The sequence below is a fragment of the Mya arenaria genome, chromosome 1 (assembly GCF_026914265.1).
Source record: "Mya arenaria isolate MELC-2E11 chromosome 1, ASM2691426v1".
Classification (NCBI taxonomy): Eukaryota; Metazoa; Mollusca; class Bivalvia; order Myida; family Myidae; genus Mya; species Mya arenaria.
In genome coordinates, this window is record NC_069122.1 from 9788275 (window position 1) to 9813030 (window position 24756).

Below are 24756 nucleotides of genomic sequence, written 5' to 3' on the forward strand. Positions count from 1 at the left end.
TTACCTTTCAAAATATAAATCAAGTATATTGCATAAATCGTGTAATGTCAGTGGATTGAAATAATTTGTTTTATACTTAAAGTGTACAATCGGTAAAATAAACAGAAATATGTTTGCGGCGTCTTAATTTTTAAACAAAAAATCATTGATTCCTATATTATTTTTAAAATAACTTTGATAGAATCCCTAATGTTTTTATTGGAATTTGCTGTCAAAAGCAACCCCAGTCTCCACAAAGGATGGAAATCATCAGTATCAAGTCTCTGTGAAAAAAGGAAAACCTGTTTTGAAAGTTGTAACATCACATAGCAGGTCAAAACAGGATTTTGGTAAGTTTTCGTATTGTACCTCATATTTATGTAGTAGCTATTTGCATAATTTATCATGATGGTTCCAAATTGATGCTGAAATATCGATTTTGGAAATGCTAAAAGAATGACTCAGTGCCATTATATTTGTGATTTTCGATCAAATATGTCCTAACCAGGATAGAAGTTGTGTAAGAGTAGTGTTTATTTGATTAAAACAGCTTCTTTACAACAATTTGGTAAGTAGGTATTATCATAATTTATAGAAGCAGTGCTGAATATTATGATGAAATGTACATTGCCAAGTAGCCATCAACATCTGACCTTGTTGTGCTATTTTTAGAAACATCTGTAGGTAACTATGGCAACTGTTTTCAACGTGCAGATATTGAGATGTTTTGTATGTTCAGTTTAAAGTGCTTGAAAGTATTTTCAAACATAAAAATATGCAAAAAAAATATTAAAAATATAGTGTAATTCTATCATGAAAATAATTATGTGACCCAATGAAAGGTTTAATAAACAACATATATTACATCCAGACATATAATACACTGATACACAGATTTTATATTTTTAATATATAGATTATACAGAGGCAGTTGTATTCACCTGGGTTTCTCTTGACTACTTTTACACTACACATAAATTATACATAACATTGTTGTTGTTTTTTTCCAGAGAAAACCCTGTCGTTTTAATGCCAAGTATTTTATTGATTGATATCATTAAATCTTCATGTAATTGAATATCATTTTTGTAAAATTATCTAATGGATGTCATTTATTATATATCACATGACAACTTAATATTGTTGAAATAAATGGTAAATATATTATGCTCTAACTGCTGATTCTGTATTTCTTGTAGCATTCAACTTGATAGGCTCCTGTTAATGTGATAGGCTCCTATTAATGTGAACTGCTTGCATGATTTTAATGTACTACATAATTCTGTGCATAATATATCATAGGCAGAATTAATTAGCATTTCTATATGGAGAGTAGCATCAATTATATGGAATGTTCCATGCCTCAGTATATAATCAATATGTTATTAGGAAAACTTTCTAACTAGTCATAGACCGATCAATATTTCTTGGCTGCATGGCTGACAGTTAAAGCAAAATATATCACTGCATACAGAAATCTGAGAAAGTGTCAAATTGTTTCAGTAAGTCCATGGCCAGTCATACATTACTATATTAAGCACCTTAAACGCAGAAAAACACAGCTTTAATGTCCTAAAATATTGCTCTCTTTTAAAACAAAATATAGATCAAAATTGGTTTTGCTTTATTTAAAAATGAGGAGTTTTAATTTCTGGCTTAAAAGCCTTAAAAAAATAAGTTTGAAACATTATGAGGGCTCAGGGTTGTTTTTTCTGATCCTTTTTGGGGCCGAAATTAGGCTTACTTAACCCTGACCTAAAATAGTATATATTTTTCCCCTGCCCAGGAAAAAAAATCCCCTTTTAATATTTTTTTTGAGGAGCATTGACCTCTAAACATTAAGAAAATGTATTAATATAGTGCCATTCATGGATATGGTGATAACTAAGTTTTATAAAAGGTTTGAAAACAAGTTAAACATTATATAAATCTTGTTAGTTTTTTCCCCTTTTCGGAAAATTTATAATAGTTTTCCCCCAGTGTTCTCAATAAGAACAGGCTGCCGGCCAAAATGGATGGTTCAAATGGCAAAAGGGCCGGTTCAGATTTGGAAAACTAAATGATTTTTCAGTAGAATATTAGTAGAAGCTGGTCGGTTACTTTACAATTAGTGACGGTTCAACCAAAACTTATTGAGAACCCTGGTTTTCCCCTATCAAAGGGCCCTGCCACCAATCCTTTAAAATTAAAAAAAACAACTGGCAAAGCATTGTGGTGCATGTGGATCATTGATAACATGATGATCCATACAGTACATCCTAAATTTTATGTTTAACATTGTTAATGTCATGTACTAAATTTTGTTCTGAGACTGTTATCCAAGTTGCGCTTGTCAGTAACAATCATTTATAGCTTTCAGCATTTTATTTCTCTACATAATTCTAAAAATTATCAGTGTAATTTATCATGGCTATTATTACTTATTTAGAAAGTTTCAAGCCTAAAATATTTAGTCTTAATTGAAATTGATTTATTATTGTCATTATTTTATGGCAATACATCATCGCATGTGATATATGTTTTATTAAATACTTTTATGTTAATTCAATGCTACATGTTCTACCGGTAATTTAGTATGTTCTTTGTTGTGGGGTATGGACTTTCAATAAAGTAATGGTTAAGTATGATTATTAATCAAATCCATTCGAATGCTACATTGATTATTGTTTGGGCCAACAAAACATGGCTAAAACGGTCCTTCAATGCATTTATATTCACTCGATCATCTACTTGAGGCCTCTCCGTAGTGTTTGCATAATCAATCATTATCATCATTAATTATACATAATTAGCAAATATGATTTCATATTCGCATGATTTGAAATATATACAATTTTTCTAATCATGTGGTTTATGAATACGGTAAATAAATAAATAAAAAAAGTTCCAAGGCAAGAGGTTTTTTTTATAATTTTTGTTACCATACTCTACTGTGACATACTCAGATGTTTTGCTATTTTGCAAAAAGAAAGAAAAAAAAATCAACAAAAAATGTCAATGCATTTTATAACTTTTTGACATTAATTTGGTGATCTTTGTGTACAGAATGATGATTGTATTTCCAAAGGTGGTATTTCGAAATAAATAAAGTTTCATGTTAAATTTGATTTCGTTAAAAGTCTGTAGTTTCAGAAAAATCACCTTTAAACTTAACCTTTCAGCTTATACATATTAATATTCAAGAACTTTTTGGTGAAAGCCTCCATAAAGATTATAGGTTAAAAAACCGAGAGAACTCTGCTTACACGTCTGGCCTCTGGGTAGGCGTATTTATATTACAATAACACTAATATATATATAATAATATTGTAAACCTACTTCGGTAAAAAATTACCAGAAGAGTCCACAATTTTTTTCCATACTGAAATTGTCCCGTACTTAAATTCCGCAAACACAATTTACGTATGATCCCCTGCATTGTATGTACAATAAATGTAATATACATCTTCAAAGATGCTCAGGGTGTGAAATGAATTATATGAAAACTCTGTATAGTCCCTCTAAGTTGGTTCATCTAATTTTATATTTCAATAGAAAGTTTGCTGACTAAGGCATGATTTAATAATATAATTTCATTTAATGTACCATCTCAATTATATTATATTACAAAGATATTAAACTATTCTAATAATAATAATAATAATAATAGTAATAATAACAATAATAATAATAATAATAATAATAATGAAAATAATAATGATAATGATTGTAGTACCTAATAATAATAATAATGATAACAATAACCATAAAATTTATAATAATGACAAATTGACGATGACAATAATAATAATAATAATAATCATAATAATCATAATAATAATAAAATAAAAAATAATAATAATAATTATGACAATAATGATAAAAATAAAAATAATTATAATAATAATATTCATATTTTATTAACATTCATTAAATTCACTTTAAAAAGTACTTTTAAAGCATGCTTTAATTTTAGCCAAATTTAAAACAGAGACATACTCACATGCTTAATAATTTGTGAGCACAATTTCATGTTTTATTGCAAATAACTTGAATAACAGTTAATGTTTTGAGATCAATAAGACTTGAAGATCATTAGCAGCTTCAAAGACTTCTAAATTTGTCTCTCTCCATTTTAATGGCAGCATCAGTTTAGCATAATCTAAAAAATGGATCTATTGAATACAAGAGCCAGTGGAACATTCCTATATTTTCTCTCGGAAACATTTGTCCCCATGCATAAACAACCGTCCAATCAATTGATCTCCTAGGTTCGTTGCTTCATCCGAAATCTCCCGCAAGTCGTCAATTTTGTCTTGCCCCCAAACTGATGTCGGATATTTATTATCATTTTCGCCTGACTCTTCCTATATTATTATAAACAGTCCTCTGTGACACAAGGTTGAACTTAGCATATTTATTAATTTATTATTCAAAATTTTCTATTTGAATTACTAATTAATGTACATTTCTATTGATTTGCTAGGAATTTTCAAGGTTTATTGTGAATACATTTGCTTTCATTAAAATGGCATCCGAGCAATATTTCCAATATGTTTTGTCTCGTGGGCTTAAGAATAGAGGAATTAGATCTGCGGAGAAAATAAAATGCTGGATTAACAGGGTGATATTTTTACAGGAAAGCGACGACCCAAGATAGTATCGTTAACTTGCCTGTGCCGCTGCGAATGTCCAAACTGTCAACAAGACAACATAAGTTGATGTCTCCGCTGCAATATGGATGCTGATTCAAATGACGGCACAGTCGGTGAATCTCTCAACGGAGAAACGAAACCAGATGTTGCGAAACTGGCACAGTCCGCCATAATTAAACAGGTGAGTTGCATACTTTACTATATTAAGGAGTCATGCATTTGATAGCTCACAACCAGTGCAGTAACTGATGCGAATTTCTTCCAAAATCTAACAATATTCTGCAGAAAAGTTAAAATTCCTTCAAATTGAAAACATATCCATTGAATAAGTGGTTCGATCCAAGTATGATTCTTTTGTTCAGGTAGATATATTATGTTAGATCTCCTCATTACTATATAATGTTAATGATCAGGGTCTTCTGGTTGGTTTAGGAATGGCTGGTTGCTAAAATATGTACATGATCACTATGTGTTCAGAACATAACATTCGTATTTCAATCACTTGAAATTTTCTTGGAAATTTGAGAATATGCTTTATATCATTTAGCATTTTGAATATTGCGTTAAAAAGTGAGAGTCTTATAAATAGGAAGACATCGTTTTGGTTTGAGATGTGCATTTTGTTTTCATCACAGGAAGTTAATCAGAATGGAATCATACACTGTGAAAGAAACATAAATAAGTAACAAGAAGATAATGGTACAAGACTCGAGTTAAGTGGAATTCATAAATGATATCCGTCAATTTATAACGCAGAAAATAATTGACATAATTATAATATTGTGACAAAGTGTCCAAGATATCGTTCCGTATCTAGCTGCTATAATATGATGATTATTAAGCTATTATCTAAGAAAGTAGTTTTGCGTGGTGAGGAATGATTTCTACTGGAAGGTAACGTTTAAAACATTTATTATAATTATTTAAAAGCTAAAATAGCAGGATTTGAGATCTCCTTAATTTAAAAATTCTGGTAGTTCACTGTGATTACTGATTTAGCCATTTTATCTATAAGTCTTTAACATAGGATATTATATTCTGTAATAATTAAATATTTAGCAAATTTATAATATTAATTAATACATTAAACATGGTACTTTTTATCTTTGCAGAAACATTAATTATTCTATCAGATCTGTTTTCTTTTCTTTCGTACTCTATAATAGCCTGAGCTTTAAACTGAACATTATATTGACTTTTTTCTGTTGTTGGAAATACAGCTTTGAATGTTAATTGAAAAAGCGACATTAATCTTCTCTGAGAGATAAAAGTTCTACATCAAAGCAAAAAATCTGTTTATAATATTATAAATATAAAGAAGATATGGAAGTGTTTGAGTATTTTTCAAACATTATATACCTAGCTGTAATTATGGCAAGAATTTAATTACTTTTTTGGTCTACATTGATTAAAAACTTAATAAGTTTAATTTATATGGATTTGGAGTAATTTAAATAAATCATTTCTTCTGTGATTGTATTTTTCATTTTCTATTGCATGTTTGTATCTGGTGGTATTGTATAGAAGAGGTTATCTATATACTGGGGTAGTGAAGTTTACTGAAGAATTATCTTTATATCTTTTACAATGACTGTGATGAAAGTTAAATAAACTTATTCTAAGTAAATCTCGTTGGCATGGTCATCAGTTGTGCTAGAGTGTGGTCCCCACAGTGCTTTGGAGGAAACACTAAAACTCGAAGAAATTAACCCACTAATTGTCAGGCTTGGTGACCTGAACAACCAAACTCAAATGCACCCAGGCAGAAAATCCAACCTTGGTCGCCTTGGTGAGAAGCAAATGGGCTAACCACTGCATTAAACCATACAAACCTCATGGGGTACTTTCAGTAGTTCCCTTGAATCATTACAAAATTGTCCATCTGATCTGTTAGGAGCCTAATCTGAATGCCACCTATATATATATGTTATTGAGCAGCCAACTTTTGACATGTGTGAAATATATGAAGTTTGATAATATTCCATTCTGTTTGATATCCCAGTCGGTTTGATATCCCATTCTGTTTGATATCCCATTCTGTTTGATATCAATTCTATTTGAAATCCCATTCTGTTTGAAATCCCATTCTGTTTGATATCCCATTCTGTTTGATATCAATTCTATTTGAAATCCCATTCTGTTTGAAATCCCATTCTGTTTGATATCCCATTCTGTTTGATATCCCATTCTGTTTGATATCGATTCCCTTAAAATTTCTCATATTTATTTCAAATTGTACTCATTGCTCTTTGTACTACATCTTTTCACGGCGCTTTTGTTTTTAATGAATTTTTTATACTAGCTGGCTTATCAGTGAGTTCTTGAAAAAAAGTCAAAGGTGTATAATATAAAAATGCAGATTCATTCACTTTCATTGGCAAGGTTTTCATTTCATTACCGGGTTTGTTTCCGAGATAAGACATGTTCAGTTGGATAGACTGTTGCAATAAATATAAACATATAATTAACATCAGGTGGTTTGTTAGTGATTTATTATGAAAGATATACAGTCTTAATATCAAATTTCTTTTTAATGGCTCAATCAATTCACTTTCCACAGGTACTGACTCCATCTGAAAGAAAATTTTCAGGTTATATAGTATATAAATTGGGCCAATTGTTCAGAACTTTAAATGTTAAAAGTTAATAACTTTGTTAATGGAATGGTTGTAACGACTTAATTATTACATTAAAAGGTGAAATATTTTATGATGTGCTGATATATATAAATAAAACTAGCATAGTTGGAGACACCAATGGATCAATATTTGTGTCAAGTCCCATAGATCAAATGTATGTCCATGAAGCTTTCAGAGTATTTCAGATTTGAAAGTTAACAACTATCCAGTTAACAACTTGTTGTTAACTTTTACATTATTGTGACCAATTTGCCCAGTGTCTTACAAGAAGTTGCACAGGATTTCTTTCTGAAACAGCTTCTGTGAGGGATGGGGGATATATAATTTCTTTTGCAAAAAAAGAGTGCATGTAATACTGTTAAGCTGTTGTTTGTCAGGAGGAGCTAAAGCATTAAGCTTAACCCAAATGTTCCACAGGTCCCCATGCATAGGAGCGGTCTCAAGTTTGAGTCTGGACTTGGATGGAAAATACCATCTATCACAACTTCACAAAAGGATAATTATTAAGAGATCTTGGAGAGAATTACTTATATTATATGAGAGCTAAGTTAATTCTGCAAAATTTTTATCACTTATGCTTTCACTTATTTGCACTTATACTATGAGTGCATAAAGTTAATTCTGCAAAATGTTTATCAACAGCATATTATAATGAAGTACTTAAAATGCATCATTTCACAGATATGGTAAGCGAATTTCCTAGCACTATACTCATTATAAGGAATTGATGCATGATCGATTAATTCCAAAACAGCGAGACATAATTGATGGTAACGGAAAAGCCTACCGGAATGCGAAACCATCTCATCGTAATATTCAGACCTCACACATTAAGCCTTGCCTGATGGCAGAGTATTGATTGTTTTTTAGAGATCCAATATACTTTATCATCGGAAGAAAATAAATTCCAATTTAAGTTGATGGCTTTGGTACTGTTGTCTTTTGTAACATTGGAACATTTTTCCATGAATAATAAGTTAGGGGAAAATACAAGCAAATGTTTGCAGACCTCTTATACGAAGAAGTTTCTTTCAAGATACAATTGCATAAAATGTAACCCTTTTGCCCAAAATTTTGCAAAAGAAGTTTGATATTTTCTGAAACATAATTTGCAAAACTACACATGCAATTACTTATTGTGTGTAAATATGTTAAAATGCAGCAGCAAATATGGAGGGCAACAACAACTACGGTATATTAGGAATTGCAGTAGCTGAAGGCGGAGCTATACATGTATATATTGGAACACAACAGTAGTTAAATTAATGATGAAAACTTCTGAACACGAGCTATATGCATTGGTATGCAGCAGCAGCAACAACAGCAATACCTTTAATATAAAACAGTAGCAGTTGACTATCTTCGATTACAGATCCTGTGTCTTTGAATTCATACACTATCTATATTTTGGTAAACACAGATTATATCTTGGAACGCAACATCAATTATATCTTGGGTTACACTGTCTATATCTTGGATCTCAGCATTAGCTATATCTACCAATACACTGACTTTTCTTTGTCTTTAAAACACACAAGCTATATTTTAGAACACAATAAAAGTTATATATTTCTTTAAACACCATCAAATAAAGTATTCTAATACACTTCTACCCGGTAGCTTAATCTTAGAACTTGATCAGTAACAGCATCAGCCATTATCTAGAAATGCATCAACAGCTATTCCTAAACTTCAAGATGCAGCTATATACAGCTATGCTTCAGAATCTTGGAATATTTCAGGATTCAGCCCCAGTTATGCTTAATGATGGAGCTTCAGCTATTGGATAATATCAGAATACAGCAACAGCTATGATTAATGATTTATTCTACAGCTCTTGAAATATGCCAGAATGCAGCTACATCCATACTTAATGATTAAAGCTACAGCTCTTGAAATATGCCAGGATGCAGCTACAGCCATGCTTAATGATTTAAGTTACAGCTCTTGAAATATGCTAGGATGCAGCTACAGCCATGCTTAATAATTTAAGTTACACCTCTTGAAATATGCCAGGATGCAGCTACAAAATTTTGAAACTTGGCATGATGCAGCTACAGCCATGTTTAATGATGGAGCTACAACTCCTGAAAACGAGCTGAAATATGCCAGGATGCAGCTACAGCCATGCTTAATGATTTAAGCTACAGCTCTTGAAACTTTCCAGTATACAGCTACAGCCATGCTTAATGATTTAAGCTACAGCTCTTGAAACTTTCCAGAATACAGCTACAGCCATGCTTAATGATTTAAGCTACAGCTCCTGAAACTTTCCAGAATACAGCTACAGCCATGCTTAATGATTTAAGCTACAGCTCTTGAAACTTTCCAGAATACAGCTACAGCCATGCTTAATGATTTAAGCTACAGCTCTTGAAACTTTCCAGAATACAGCTACAGCCATGCTTAATGATTTAAGCTACAGCTCTTGAAACTTTCCAGAATACAGCTACAGCCATGCTTAATGATTTAAGCTACAGCTCTTGAAACTTTCCAGAATACAGCTACAGCCATGCTTAATGATATAAGCTACAGCTCTTGAAACTTTCCAGAATACAGCTACAGCCATGCTTAATGATTTAAGCTACAGCTCTTGAAACTTTATAGAATACAGCTACAGCCATGTTTAATGATTTATGCTTCACCTCTTGAAATATACCAGGATGCAGCTACAGCCATGCTTAATGATTTATTCTACAAATTTTGAAACTTGGCATGATGCAGATACAGCCATGTTTAATGATGGAACTATAGCTCCTGAAATATGCCAGGATGCAGCTACAGTCATGCTTAATGATTTAAGCTACAGCTCTTGAAACTTTCCAGGATGCAGCTACAGCCATGCTAAATGATTTATTTTATAGCTCTTGAAACTTGCCAGGATGCAGCTACAGCCATGCTAAATGATTTATTTTATAGCTCTTGAAACGTGCCAGGATGCAGCTACAGCCATGCTAAATGATTTATTTTATAGCTCTTGAAACGTGCCAGGATGCAGCTACAGCTATGCTAAATGATTTAAGCTACAGTTCTTGAAACTTGAATTGCCAGGATGCAGCTACAGCCATGCTAAATGATTAAAGCTACAGTTCTTGAAAATTGCCCGGATGCAGCTACAGACATGTTTAATGATTAAAGCTACAGCTTTTAAATATGTTCAGCTGCAACTATAACTATGCTTAATGTTGTAGCTATAATATCTCATGGAATATTTCAGGATTCAGTCATAGCTAGCAATGCATAATGCATGATTAGTTACAGCTCTTGAAATATTCCAGGATGCAGCTGCTGCAGTTGTGCTTAACGATGTAGCTACAGCTCTTGGAATATTTCATTATTCAGTCACAGCTATTATAAAGCAGCTGAATTTTGAAATGAACTTCTTTTAGAACATAGGGCGATTTGTTCAGAACAGTGTGTCAACAGCGTTTTTAGCTGCACTTTATATTTAAACATTGAGCACATCATCAAATATTTCTTGTTTATAATTTAACTATGATGTTGTTAACTGAGGCCCATGAATGCAACTATGACTTTAAAACAAGGTACCAGATAAACGCAATAAATATATTTTGGCATTAGCTCCTTGATTCCTCATGCATGCGTGATGTTTGCATTATATATCATGTGTATGTCATACATGCCATATCCCCCGGCGGGGGGAAAAATCCCCCGGAATTCCGACCCATCCCCTGGTCCCCCGCCGGGGGATCCATATCCCCAGGAATTTAAAACAAAACAAAAAAACATTTTTTTTTTATTTTTAACTTGCTTCAGGTTGACAGTTGAAAGCATCCATAATATTATGAGTGTGAAATTCCATGAAGGACCATGATGACTAAGTCCAAAAATTATTGTAATTAGAGTGTATTTCTGTATTTATTATTATATTATAAATGTTGATATTGCGCAAAATTTCGCCGCGTACAAATCCCCTGGTGTAATATCAAAATCCCCTGGAATTCAGACCAAAATCCCCTGGGAAGCCTCTCAGAAATATGGCATGTATGGTATGTATAAGTATGTTAATCACTTAATCAGAAAATATATTTAAAAGCAGCTTAAGTATTGACATTAGAGAGGGCCTTAACTTTAAAAGGGGCACAACCTTTTGACCTCATAAATGAAATTTGTATGGTTAAAAATATTGACAGGAGGGTTTAGAATCTTTAACAATTCAAGTCACAAATGATGCACCTTCAGTGTATTTTATTACTTTTTCTCCAATATTGACATAAAAAGAAACCTGGACGATGTTAGGCTTTGGCATGGCGGTGCGCCCACAACCCTCCACTCCCCCAATGCCCTGTATCTGCTAGTATTTCTGTAATAGGTTAGTAAGACACTGAACCCAAATGGCATGTCGTATCCATCTTGAAACCTCTTTCAGAAAGATCCCTGATACTCTTTGAGAATGCTTTATTATGAATCTTCTACTGGAGGCTTGTATCAAGACCAGATTCTGTCTTATAAGTGTTTGCCCTTAGGATTTATAGAGCTCAAGAAAATCCATTAAAACAATCAATATCTCTGTTGTAGATTGGCTGATTTATAATCAGATTTCCAGAAGAATTCTGACAGTCAACTAGGTCCCCAGAATAACAGGCGTATTGATTTCCAATGTTCTAATGGTGGAAAATACTGGCATTGCCCATAACAGTTGGCTCTCTTCCGATAATGTATTACTGTATTACTGAATAGATTATTATGATGGCGAATCTGTAGTACATCCTTCCTATTGATTTTTTTCCATGGGAGAAATTCATCTGAATGCAATTAGCTCATATTGTCAAAGAATGAAAGCATGAATAATGAAAAATGGATGTGTATTGCTTGCATTGGTAATGGAAATATGGCACTTTGTCATTTGTGTCCATTGATCTTCAAATAACAGCGTGATTGTTATATTTGAGAATGATATTGATACAGTGCATTTCAGTAATATATTATGCAAGTCATTATATATAAAGGCTTTTGGTTATTTATTCAATGCCCATATGTTTATTTGCATTCATATTCATTTAGCCCACGTAATTTTAATGTAATGTATAAATTATATAATGTCATGCTGGAATTGATCATTTGATATATGTTACAGTAAGAAAATGTTCAAATAAGATTATAATTTATTGTATTTTGATTGTTTGTTTATAATTAAGAGATGGCACAGTGTCCCTTGTCCGTGTGTTTGTGTGTCTCTAAACAATTGCTTGTGAATGCAGTCTTCAGTTTTGATTGTATATTAGGGTAATCAAACTTACATGGTAGTTAGATATTCATGAGAGCTCGGTTACATTTCAAAACCAGCCAGATCAGACCAATCATGACTTGATTATGGTGCTTGCAATGGTGCAGTATTTTTTGAAGGGAGACAACTTGGTACAGAGATTTTTATCTGATTGTATTAGGGTTTTTTTCCCTTTGCACAAAATCAATTTTTAAGTATTTTCGAAGGGAGACAAATTTGTACTGAAAGCTGTGTATTATTTCAGTACCTGCCCTTTGTGAAACATGTGATTTCAGTATACAACCAAAAAGAATCAATATGTCAGCAGAGAATAGGCCCTTGTAGGCCGCTTGTTATTGTATGTTACTAAATTATTCATACACATAACTTGTTAGTTTATTGATACAAAATAAAAAATGTTTTGGGAAAGGTATTCAAAGTTTGTTATTTCTTGTGTGTCAATGTTTTGCATATTTTAACATTTTCACTAAAATTGTATACATGTTTAATCTGATTTCAGGATGTTATGTTATCAGCGACCACCACCCAGTCCCCCCTGGCATCACAATCTTCGGTGTTTACAATCCCGTCGGTTTCCATGGGAACAGGGGGGATAAATCTCACAGACCACCTTTTTCTTCCTGGGATGTCTGCCCTGGATCCCTCACACAATGGCGAAATAAAGGCTGAACATAATGGTTGGTTAAAGCTGTTCTTTCTAGCATTTTTTTGCATCCAAATATTTGTCCATTTCCTTAAATTTGTTTAATTATTATTTGTTGGCATCACATCAAAATGGCATTATCAACTGGCACATTGTTGACTAATCTTCGATTGCGGTTCACAAGGAATGTATATTTTTCCAGCACATGACCAAAAAAACACATGTCCTTATAATGTGTAACTTAAATACATTCGACTTAAATGATCCAAAACTAAAACGGCATGATTTTTATATTATTTTTAAACACAAAAACATACACGCAATATTTTGGTTGTTTTTGAAATGGGGACTTTGTGGGCATATTACATTATTAATTAATAATAAATAAAACTAATTTATAAAGATTAATATTTTTTAATCTGTACACAAATCATATGCTTTTTTTGGTCTTGATAATTAAAATCAAATCATGCCTTAAAATAAATATTTTTATTGGCATCAATATATTGTTCCCCTTTAAAGGGTTTTTAAGTTAAAAAACCCACCATAATAAAGAAAATATATTTTCTACTTACTGGTATCTTCCCATAATATTTTGGTAGTTATGCAGAGTGATTTTAACGCTGTGGCCTTATGCAAGAATGATCTGCTCTTTTATTCCAGGCTCCATCTCATCCCTAGCAAGCCCCTCCCAGCTATTCGGACAACCCCAAGTTGCCCCACCCCAGTTCTTCCTAACAGGAAATCCACTTCAGTCACAAACAGGGGCCTCTGGTGGTGTTCCTGTACAACAGCTACTCATACCGGTCTCTACTGGTAAGATACTGGACATTACAAGATAAAAGTGTTTTTATATTGGCCTTCAGCCTTGTGATTTAACACCGTCCCAGTCCCAAGCCCACTTTAGTCACAGACATGGGCCTCAGGCAATGTACAATGTACAATATACCTGTATAAAAACTACTTGGTCTCCACTTGGTACGATAGCAGATACGGTGTAATAAGATAAGTTGTTGTGATATTAGCCCCAGTGGTTATGTCACCTACTAAGTATGGCAGACACATAAGGGATTGGTGTCCTGTGTTGTCTTCCATATTGTTATACTTTCCTTCAGAATCTTTGGTGGAGGGTCGTCAGAAGATGACTCCATATTATTTTTTGGGTTTCAAGGTTAAAGGTGATGGTGATCATTACCAGAAACATTACGTTGCCTTGTTGTAATCTTCCTACATTTTGAGGTCGAAGGTCAAGGTCATGATGATATTAAATAAAATAAAAATTTAAAACTAGGTGTAGAGTCAGTTAACTTGGTGTTCAAATAGGTAATGGTCAGTTGATAACCCAATTGATTTTGGTGTGAATAGGTCAAATTTTAAGGTAATGCTATCTTTAATAGAAAAATTACAGCACTCTCATATCCGATAAATTCGGTAAAACACATGCATGGTTGTCTTTTTTCATTGATCAGGAGGCAACTGCAGCTTAATGGAAATGTTTCAATAACAAACTTTGCAGATTCATTAACCTTTATAATATATTGTGACACTAAAAAAGCACTATTTTTCTTATTCAAAATTTAAAGGTCAATGTCACACTTAAAGATGCAGTCCTCAGATACGTGTATTATGTATATACTCTACTACTCTTCTAAACGATGTTTTATTTAACAGTAAATGAACCATTATTTCATGGTATTCTTGCTGTTTCCCTTTAACATCATTTGTTATGAAAGGTCACATGATTGATATTTGAACAGCAAAAGATATCTGTGTAGTAAAACATTTTCTTAATTTGTTACCAGGTAATGGTACCCAGCAATTCATCAGCATTCCTGTTTCAATGGCAACAGGCGGGAACCAGCAGATACAATTGTTAACCACTTCCAATGGACAGATCGTGGCGACAAATCTTGCAAATCTTGCCGGGCTCTCAAATCCGCTTGGAGCGAGTCTTGCAAATTCTGGTATGTTGTAAGAAAATATATAGCCCAAAGCAATATATACTGAATCTACACTGAGTTACGTTAAAATATTTGTTTGATCAAACATCTTGCCAGAATCGGAACCTCTTTGGAGCCAGAGTAACATTTTAGATGTTACATCTTGCCAGAATCGGAACCTCTTTGGAGCCAGAGTAACATTTTAGATGTTTTTGCAGCCTTTTATTGTACATTTTAATACGGGACCTCTATGGATTTGGGAAATATATTTGGAAATTAGTTTATAAGAGACCCGGTTGTATGATGATAAATAAAACTAGTCAATGATGGTTATAGTGTTTACTGATTAACTAGTTTTTGATGTAGCCTTCAAGTGATGTTTATATGGGTGTTGTTTTTGTTTTCTAGTGAACAATCTGGCCAGCCAGTCCCTTCTCCAAAACACAGGTTCCCAGCATTCCACAGCAAGCCAGGCTTTGACCAATCATCTTGCAGCTGTTGCACCATCTTTGCTTGCAGCAGGTGCTCAGAGCCATCTATTGGCTGGACTGGGCCAACAGGTAACTATAGAGATTTGTTGCTATTTATAAAATATATTTACCCTGAGCATTCCACAGCAAGTCAGGCTTTGACTAAAAAATCTTGCAGCAGGTTCTTAGAGCCATCTGTTGGCTGGAGGGGTCAACAGGTTGATGTTGAGATTTGTTGTGATTGATAGAATATAATAACCAAGCATTCCTCAGCAAGACATGTGTGGACCAATCATCTTGCAGATGATGCTATCTTGGCAGCTGATGCTCAAAGCCAACTCTGCAGGATTTCAGGAAACTGTGTATGTTGTTCTGTTTCTATTTATAGAACGTTGTTGAAAGATCGGTCAAAGGCACTTCACTGCTGTTATGTATATTTGAAAAAAAATGACTTAAAACTGCACTTTCATAGACATAACGTTTTGACAACTTTTTTATATTTTATCTAGAAACAAGTCAATTTTTGTGAAATGCATGGAACCAGTGATATAAAACTGCTGACAAAATATCAGATCGCAGGTTTTCATATATTTGTTCAAAAATTGATATTCTATTCCTTTTTTTTAAAGCTTTAGTAATGCTGAAAGGCATAAAACAGTAATTTTTCTTATGGAAAAAGTAAAAACTGCAATCTGATCTTTTATCAGAAGTCTTATATCACTGTTTTTCAGATATTTACGCAAAAATTGGCTCATTTTAAGACAAAAAAAAGTTGTCAAACAGTAAATCTGTGAGAGTGCAGCTTTAAGTTAATATTAGTATGAGTTCTTAACTTTGTATTTTTTTCTTTCAGTTGCTATCCCATGTGTCTCTTGCCCAGTCCAACGCCAGTGACTCCCCAACAGGTCAAGCATCAAGTCCTAGCCCAGCCCAGACAGTCTTAAACTCATTACAACAGACTTTGTCGGCGGGGGGCGGTTGCGTAAATGGTCTCACAATTCAACCAACCGTATCAGCACGGTCGGTCTCCCACAACTATAACAACTCACCGACTCAGATAAAAACATTGAACACTAACTCTGCCCAGACTGCACATATTCTTGGGAAGATTTCAGAAATCGGGGCCTCCGGGCACTCCTCAACTGCAATGAATCTGGCCAATCAGATTCTAGCAACCCGTGTTACTTCCACACAGCTGATCAATCATGTGCCATCATCGTTGGAGGGTCTCATGCCAAGTAAGATAGAGTTTGACTATTTTTAATATTATGTCATTGATAAGTTTTTGAGCACCAAAACTATGAGTCATGAGTGATGACCCCACGAGAGAAATATTTACATTTGGTGTTCATCAGCCTTAATTAGATTTACTGCTATTACCTCTGTAATAGAACATTAGAAATTTGTAGAATTATTATACCAGGGAATTGAATATTCTTATAATGTAGAATAGATTAAAACTTACTTTTGGTGCAAAGTTATTTCTAAGGGCATATTATTGCTTTTTGCTAGTCTTCCTCCAACAACAATTGTTCATGTCAGCTTAATTTCTCTTAAAAGAAGTGTTTAAAACACATTTTCTGCAAATGATGTGTAGGCCCTGGTTCATTGTTGTCCACTTGGAGTGCCAATCCACTGATTCTTTCAATTTATAAGGGCATGCCTAATAAATGGACGAAAATAGGAGTATTGCAGGGTCTGGTCACTTGCCATGGTGGTCAATGTAATTCCTTGAGATTATACAACAATTGGCAGATTGTTCAGAACTTTGTTAATTTAACAACATTGTTAACGTTTTTTTTGTTTCTTTTCAAATATTTACTGCTCTGGAAGTTTAATGGATAAACATGTGATCTTCAAAATTTGAGACAACTGTTTCAGCTGTTCTTTTTATTACTCATCATCAAATATTTCGCATTTCAAAGTTAATAAAGATGTTGTTGATCACTTCATTAACTTTCACAATTCTGAACAATCTGCCCAATTGGGATGTAATATATTGATGAAATATAAACCCTTTATTAGTCAATTAAATAGTTGAACAAAAGCCATATTTGTGTTCATTTCTACCACACATCGCAGTATTCAGTTGTCCTCTTTTTAATGGACTAATCTTTGGCCTATTTCAGACACAGTGGGTAACTCCACAGAGAGTACAACAGTAGATGGTATTAATCTTGACGAGATTAAAGAATTCGCAAAACAGTTCAAAATTCGACGCCTATCTCTTGGTCTTACACAAACACAAGTTGGTCAGGCCCTCAGTGCAACAGAAGGGCCGGCATACTCGCAGTCAGCAATTTGCAGGTAAAAACTAAAAAGCACATACGGTAAGTTTAGTGATTAGGTTTGCATTTCATTCCCTATACATTAAGAGGTTATAGTACACAGCAGTTCATTAGCATTCCTATTTCCATGAAACTTGGTGAACATTTTGCCATAGACAATACGCCCTTATTAAGATAATGCTGAAATTTTTGTCCACTTATGATCTTTGTTCAACTCTGAAACATCACAAGCATTGGTCTTCAGTCAGCGGCACTCTTGATAAGTTAGGGTTTTAGCTAAAGAGAAATGGAAGGGTGCTGCACCCTGTCCTTTTTTGATGCTTACCTTCTACCCACATGGAGACCAACATTGGCACCCTTCTGCCTTTATAGAATGAAATGCTTATGATATTGAAATATTTCCTTTCTTTTGATTAAAACTTACACTATGATCATAAATACATATAAATTTGGAATTTTGGCATTTGAAATTTATTATTACTTTAATTAAACAGAATTCCTGTTTTGTCAAATTCATTATGTTTAAGTTTTTCATCCCCAAAAACAATGCGCCCATTTCTCCCTTAGCACCCTGACCATTTTCACAACACCCTGCCCATTTTAAAACCTGGCTAAAACTCTATAAGGCCACAATTTATCAAAACCATCTTCTTGTCAGGTTCGAGAAACTGGACATCACACCAAAGAGTGCCCAGAAAATAAAGCCTGTGTTGGAACGGTGGATGGCCGAGGCGGAGGAGCGATACAAGAATGGGATGCAGAATCTCACAGAGTTTATTGGCAGCGAACCATCAAAGAAGAGAAAAAGACGAACATCGTTTACACCCCAGGCATTGGAATTGCTGAACAAATTCTTTGAGAGAAATACTCATCCCTCTGGTAAAATTTTTGTTATCAAACTTGGGTACTTCAAGTCCTTTTTTATTACTTGTTTTAGGCCTCTTCAAAGGTGATAGGTATACTTTATTTTTTTGGCTTTTGTTGATTTGTTAGGTCCTATATAAAAGGACTTCCATTAAGTATTTGCTAAATCTTAGTTCAGAAATCAAGGATTGGATTTTTGTTGCTCATCACATAAAGACACTGCAATATGTAATCATACCAATTAAGTAAAAAATGTAATACTTGCAAAAAAGATATAATGATTAATCAATTTAAATTAAACATAAAAGTTATATTGATGGCTTAGGCTTAGTACACCTGTAACTATTTACAATGCTGTATGTGTAACAAGGCCCATCACTCTTGATTTTATTACACAATGTCTTCCTGTTTTTTTTATTATCTTGTTTGAAAAATGTTGTTTAACAGATGCAAAGTTGAAAGCATATCAATGGAAGTGTTATTATTTTACAGGTGCAGAAATGACAGAGCTTGCCGACAAGTTGAATTATGACAGAGAAGTAATCAGGGTGTGGTTCTGTAATAAGAGACAAGCTCTGAAGAATACCATAAAAAAACTAAAGCAGGAGGGACCGGGATTATGTACATAACATTTTCGACTGTTTGAAGTGTTCAGGTCGTAATTATGGGTAAATTTTACCTTCTACAAGTGTTTTTAGTCAGTGACTTCTTCTTCAGGGTTTCTGGGATGTGCAATATAATTTGTGGCATAAATATTTGAATCCTTTAATGTGATTGGCTGTAGGGAAGAGTAGCAAGGAATCTGATTGGTTAGTGATCCGAGGTGAATGAAGAAAAGATTGTGATTGGTTCAAATTTATTTATTGATTTACATGGACCATTGTGTTGTGTTAGTGATACTATATAAAGCTATAATTATATATTATAGAGATGTAAAAGTAATTTTACTTTTAAATTATTAAATATTTATTGTTAGATCTGTTACGTGTTTTGTTGTGTCTATGCTTTGATGTTGAAAATAAGTATTGTTATAGACCTCCTGAAAATGTGTTGTGAAATGTGTCTTTTTTTTATATGAGTTATTTTGATAAATGGAAAATGGCATCATGTAACCTGTCATTCTTAATAATTGTAGTTACTGTAGAACCAATCATTGCACCCATAAACTGAGTATTGAAAGTATAAAAAATTTCAAGCATTTTAGCACAGATGTATAATTTCAGTCACAAGGGAAGTGGTCAATGATATTAAACCTCTTGTACCATGTCTATGGCATCTTTCAATAACTAGCATGTAGTATAAGTGAAAAGCATTGTAATTTATCCACATAGTAGTTATTGAATGGTTTAACTCCGCCTACTTGTTACTGTTGAGATATTGGTGTTAATGTATAAACAAAATAAAGGAAACACTCCCAAACTATGTACAAGTACCAAATATAATTTCAGAATTTATAAAAAGAATGTATTTTGCAATCTTCAAGTTCAGGGGACCATTACTTCCAAAATCCTAGGAACTATTTCTTACCTTCGACAAAGTTGAAAGTACAAAAATCGCTCCTAGGAGTTTTGATTAAACCGAAAGCAGATATTTAAATGTCAGATTTGCTTTGTTGAATTTGCAGAATTCATGATTATATTAAAATACCCGTATATCAAAGTTTCATCATGAGGCTCTCCAAATGCAAACTTCTACAAGCTTTTATAATGTTCTGCTCTGCTTTTATAAATATATATGTTTTGTATTTCATCGCTAAAGTGCAACATTTTAGAAAAGTAAAATAATATTCTGGTAAGTGAAAAATTATGTTGAGGTACCCACAGATGGATTATTTGGTTGTAATTAGTAAATCTTTTGTTTGGCGTTTCTCTATTCCTATTTTTAGGTGTGAGAAGTTTTTTTTGCTTGGCACAAAGTCCAGCGTCTTTAAATAATTTCTTGTGAATGCAATAAGGTTTTTAGAAAACCAGCCAGATCCACCTGTTTTTTGACTGGATTATGGCTCTTGAAATGCTTAAGCATTTTACCTTTGGAACGTATGAATAATCGATTACTTCCCTTTGAAAACTCTTCCTTACAGAAAAGGGCCATGCTAAGTGAAGCATCATCAAATAATTCCCTAATTTTGCGAAAAATAAAAATTATGACCACCATCATTTATGTCACAGGTATTTTTGTGAGTCAGTTGGGAAGCGCCAAATAAACCTTTTATTAAACGAGGCCTAATTTGAATGTTATGGAATTCTATAATGGAAGTGTTTTTTTCCAAATGACGGGGTCAATATTGCTTTGCTTTCATTTTGCATAGTATTTCTATCTTTATTTTGTAATAAACAATTTTGCATTGAATTGTATTCTCTCTTTTACATACATGCTGATCTCAAATATGTCATTATTATTTCTGGATAACTCATTCTTTTCCTCATTTTTATACATATTTCATGTTTTATATTGTAATTAATTGCAAAAGTCATTTATTTAAAACATGATTCTGAGTTGTCAAAAAACTTAATTCTAAAAGGTAGCTTTACAAAGTATTTATCAGATTCAATAACAGGTCTTGCGAACCTGGGTCTCTTGGGGCAGATCCTGATAGGGTAATGGTATCTGGGTCTTTTTGGGTAGATGACAATAATGGGTTTAGCGAACCGGGGTCTTTTAGGGCGGAACCCAATAAAGGGTTTTGTGAACCCGGGTCTTTTGGGGCAGATCCAGGTAACGGGTATAGTGTGAACCAGGGTCTTTTTTGACTGGTCCAAATTTGTCTAGTGACAAACTTGGCCTTGTCCATATCAACCTACTTTAATGTAATGGACCACTTGCAACCCTGTACAGTTCTCTTGCATTTAAATTAATTTTCTTTAAATATACTGTAATTTGATTATTTTGTAGCCTTTTTTATTATCATATTTAATGCATTTAAACAAAGCTTTTCCAACAAACTAATATCAAGTGGTATAACATTTATGTTAAAAATGAAATTGAGACCTCATTAGATGCGCATAAATCATAACCTTGGGTAAAATGAACAATACATTAGAAGTGAGTACATAGAATTTAACTTTGATTTTAAAATGTCTGTTATTTTATTTTTAAATCTATTATATTTTATTTTTGAATCTATGATATCTTATAATTTGTTTAGGCAATCTTGTACCAAACTTTTTATTACTGTATAAACTGATCATATGTGAAAATAACACTTCAACTCGTGTTGCATGCTTTTTTATTGTTGGTAATTTGTGCAATATATAGAGGAAATTCTCTGAATCTTGGTGTAAGATAAAAATTTATTTCATCAAGTGATTATAGAAAAAGCAATATTTATACAAGTGGAGCTGTGAGCACCAGTGAAATAAATTTTGATATTACAACTAAATTTAACAAATCTTGAACTTCAAATTTTGAAAAAAAAATCTGGTTCTTTTATGCTTATTATATGAGGGTTATGAATAATGTCAAAACAGTTGGCATTAAATTGACATCAAGTGTGGAATAAAATGTGGTGATGTCATTTTGGTGACATTACTTCAAACATTTTCAACCGGGCACAGTGAACGCTTCATTTCTTATGTTTAAACAAAAAAGGAACAAAACTCGAATAAAGGAGTTAAAATATGAAAAATGATATTTTCACTGCAGTGAAGATAACAACAATGAAAATAACATGCTATTTTTTAACATGAAGCATAAAAGAAATAGAACTGATTTTCACAATTTGATAATGTTTTTTATGTTTTAAGTCTATCTACATTTTGTTTCAAATTGAATTTAAATGATAAAGATCTAAGTTTTATATTTACATTTTTGCTACATCAGATGTGATGTAGAATTGTCAAAAATTCACCCTTGGTAAGACATCGTGTTCATATGTTTAGCCTTATAACAACTTTAAGCTACTTTATGTTTTTTACATTACGTATTTAATTCTATGTAAACTTCTTTGATTTTAATCCACTGAAATAACTTGACCAATCTTACTGAAAGAAGTCCTCAGAATGGTCTTTCTGTTAATATGGTGCTATTCTAGTCATTTTGTTTCTTTTTATTTTACATGTATGCTTTTATTTCAAACACTATTCTGTTTTTTTGACTCGCCAGCTTTTTGAAGAAAAATATCTGAAGAACTGTTATAGCCTATGTTCTATTGTTTTCAGCGCAGGCATCGTCGTTGTGCAAATACTTTAACCATTCACTATAAGGCCATAACTAAAAATGCTCTGGATATTCAATAAGACATGGAACACATGTTACCAGAAAATATAACCAAGGCACATAACTCTAGCTTGGGTAATTTTTCAGTTATATCATTTATTTGTCTGAAAGAAAAAATAGTTGAGTGGTTGCAGTTGTTTCCCAGCTCTCTTGTTTTGTTTGTCAATGTGTTAAAGATGCACTCTCGCAGTCCAAAAAGTAAATTTAATACAAATTATGAAAATAAAATAAAAACAGTGAGCTAAGCTTAGTCCTGTTATAAAATACTTATGATGTTTAGAGAAATTTGGGCTTGGTCACATGATAAACTTGGGCAAACAAATGCATTATTTGAATTCATTTATATTTTGAACAAAGTAGGTAACTATTGAGGACAGTCTTAAAGTTGCACTCTCACAGATATATACCATTTTTACAACTTTTTTATTTTTTGTCTTGGAAAGAGCAAATTTTGCATTAATATCTCCAAATCAATAATAAAAGATTGCTGACCAAATATCGGATCGCAGATTTTCATATTTTCATTTGAAAATTAATATTTATGGCTTAAACCGTTACTAACTGCTTTCCATGGATTTTCGCAAAAATTGGCTCGTTCCAAGACAAAAAATAAAAAATTGTCAAAATGTTCGATCTGTGAGAGTGCAGCTTTAAGTCTGATTGGTACCAACTGTTATACTTGTTACTAAGACTTGAACATTGTGAACATTTCAATAGACCAAATAGACACATAAAGTCAGTTTTTCAAGGCAATAATATTTTTCCTATATTCAAGTCCCCTTCAATGTAGTATTCTGTTGTAAATGTTTATAATTATTTATTAATTTATTTATAATTAAGTGGAAGGGAGTATGAAATGACTTTGTTAAGAAGATTCAATATTTAGTAGTGAATTTCTTTTTTTGGCTTTAATGTTTATTGATTAAATTTCTTATACATTATTGATTAAAATCTAATGGATAATATACTATAAACATCACATTCTACACCTACATGAATATGTTTATTTGGGAATATTGAACACTTAATGAAACTCTTAAGTGACATCATTTGTCCAGATTTAAAACTTTATAAGTTGAGTGACATCAGTTGTCCATATTTAGACTACAAAAGTTGAGTGACATCAGTTGTTCATATTTAAACTACAAAAGTTGAGTGACATCAGTTGTCCATATTTAAACTACAAAAGTTGAGTGACATCATTTGTCCATATTTAAACTACAAAAGTTGAGTGACATCATTTGTCCATATTTAAACTACAAAAGTTGAGTGACATCATTTGTTCATATTTAAACTACAAAAGTTGAGTGACATCATTTGTCCATATTTAAACTACAAAATTTGAGTGACATCAGTTGTCCATGTTTTAAACTTAAGTCAGACATCGTTTGTCCATATTTAAAATTGTATAAGTTGAGTGACATCACTTGTCCATGTTTAAAACTGCAAAACTTGAGTGACATCATTTATACATATTTAACTGCAAGACTTCAGTGACATGAGTTGTCCGTATTTTAAATGACATCATTTATCCATGTTTAAAACTGTTTTAGCTGTGTATACAATGCCAAAGGTACTAGTATTTCATTTTTATTCATTTATTATACACACAATGAGTGTTTTTTTTCTATTCTTACAGCTTCTTATTTTCAAAACATTATTTATTGCCATAAATATCATTTTTAAATGTGCATATATTATTTATACTTCCATTTACAATGTTTTTAGTGAGTGGTTTACATGTATTTATGTTGACATGTGCAATCATATTTATATCGAATTCCAGCGGAATAAATTATGTTAAAGATATTGGTTGTTATTATCTTTCATGAATCC

At 32.5% G+C, this 24756-nt stretch overlaps 1 protein-coding gene across 2 annotated transcripts; it reads left to right on the forward strand.

Moving 5' to 3' along the window:
• Nucleotides 1-199: 199 nt before the first annotated feature.
• On the forward strand, nucleotides 200-24729 carry LOC128239783 (POU domain, class 6, transcription factor 2-like). Of its 2 annotated transcripts, none has more exons than XM_052956223.1 (10): nucleotides 200-329; nucleotides 4598-4794; nucleotides 13000-13177; nucleotides 13807-13959; nucleotides 14946-15107; nucleotides 15492-15643; nucleotides 16407-16791; nucleotides 17683-17860; nucleotides 18500-18720; nucleotides 19198-24729. In XM_052956223.1, exons 2-10 carry the CDS (start codon nucleotides 4696-4698, stop codon nucleotides 19332-19334), a joined length of 1665 nt encoding a protein of 554 aa, XP_052812183.1. In that variant the 5' UTR covers nucleotides 200-329; nucleotides 4598-4695; the 3' UTR covers nucleotides 19335-24729. The 2 variants fall into 2 exon arrangements, with proteins under 2 accessions (XP_052812183.1, XP_052812177.1); XM_052956217.1 differs by lacking the exon at nucleotides 200-329 and adding an exon at nucleotides 417-547.
• Nucleotides 24730-24756: the final 27 nt, after the last annotated feature.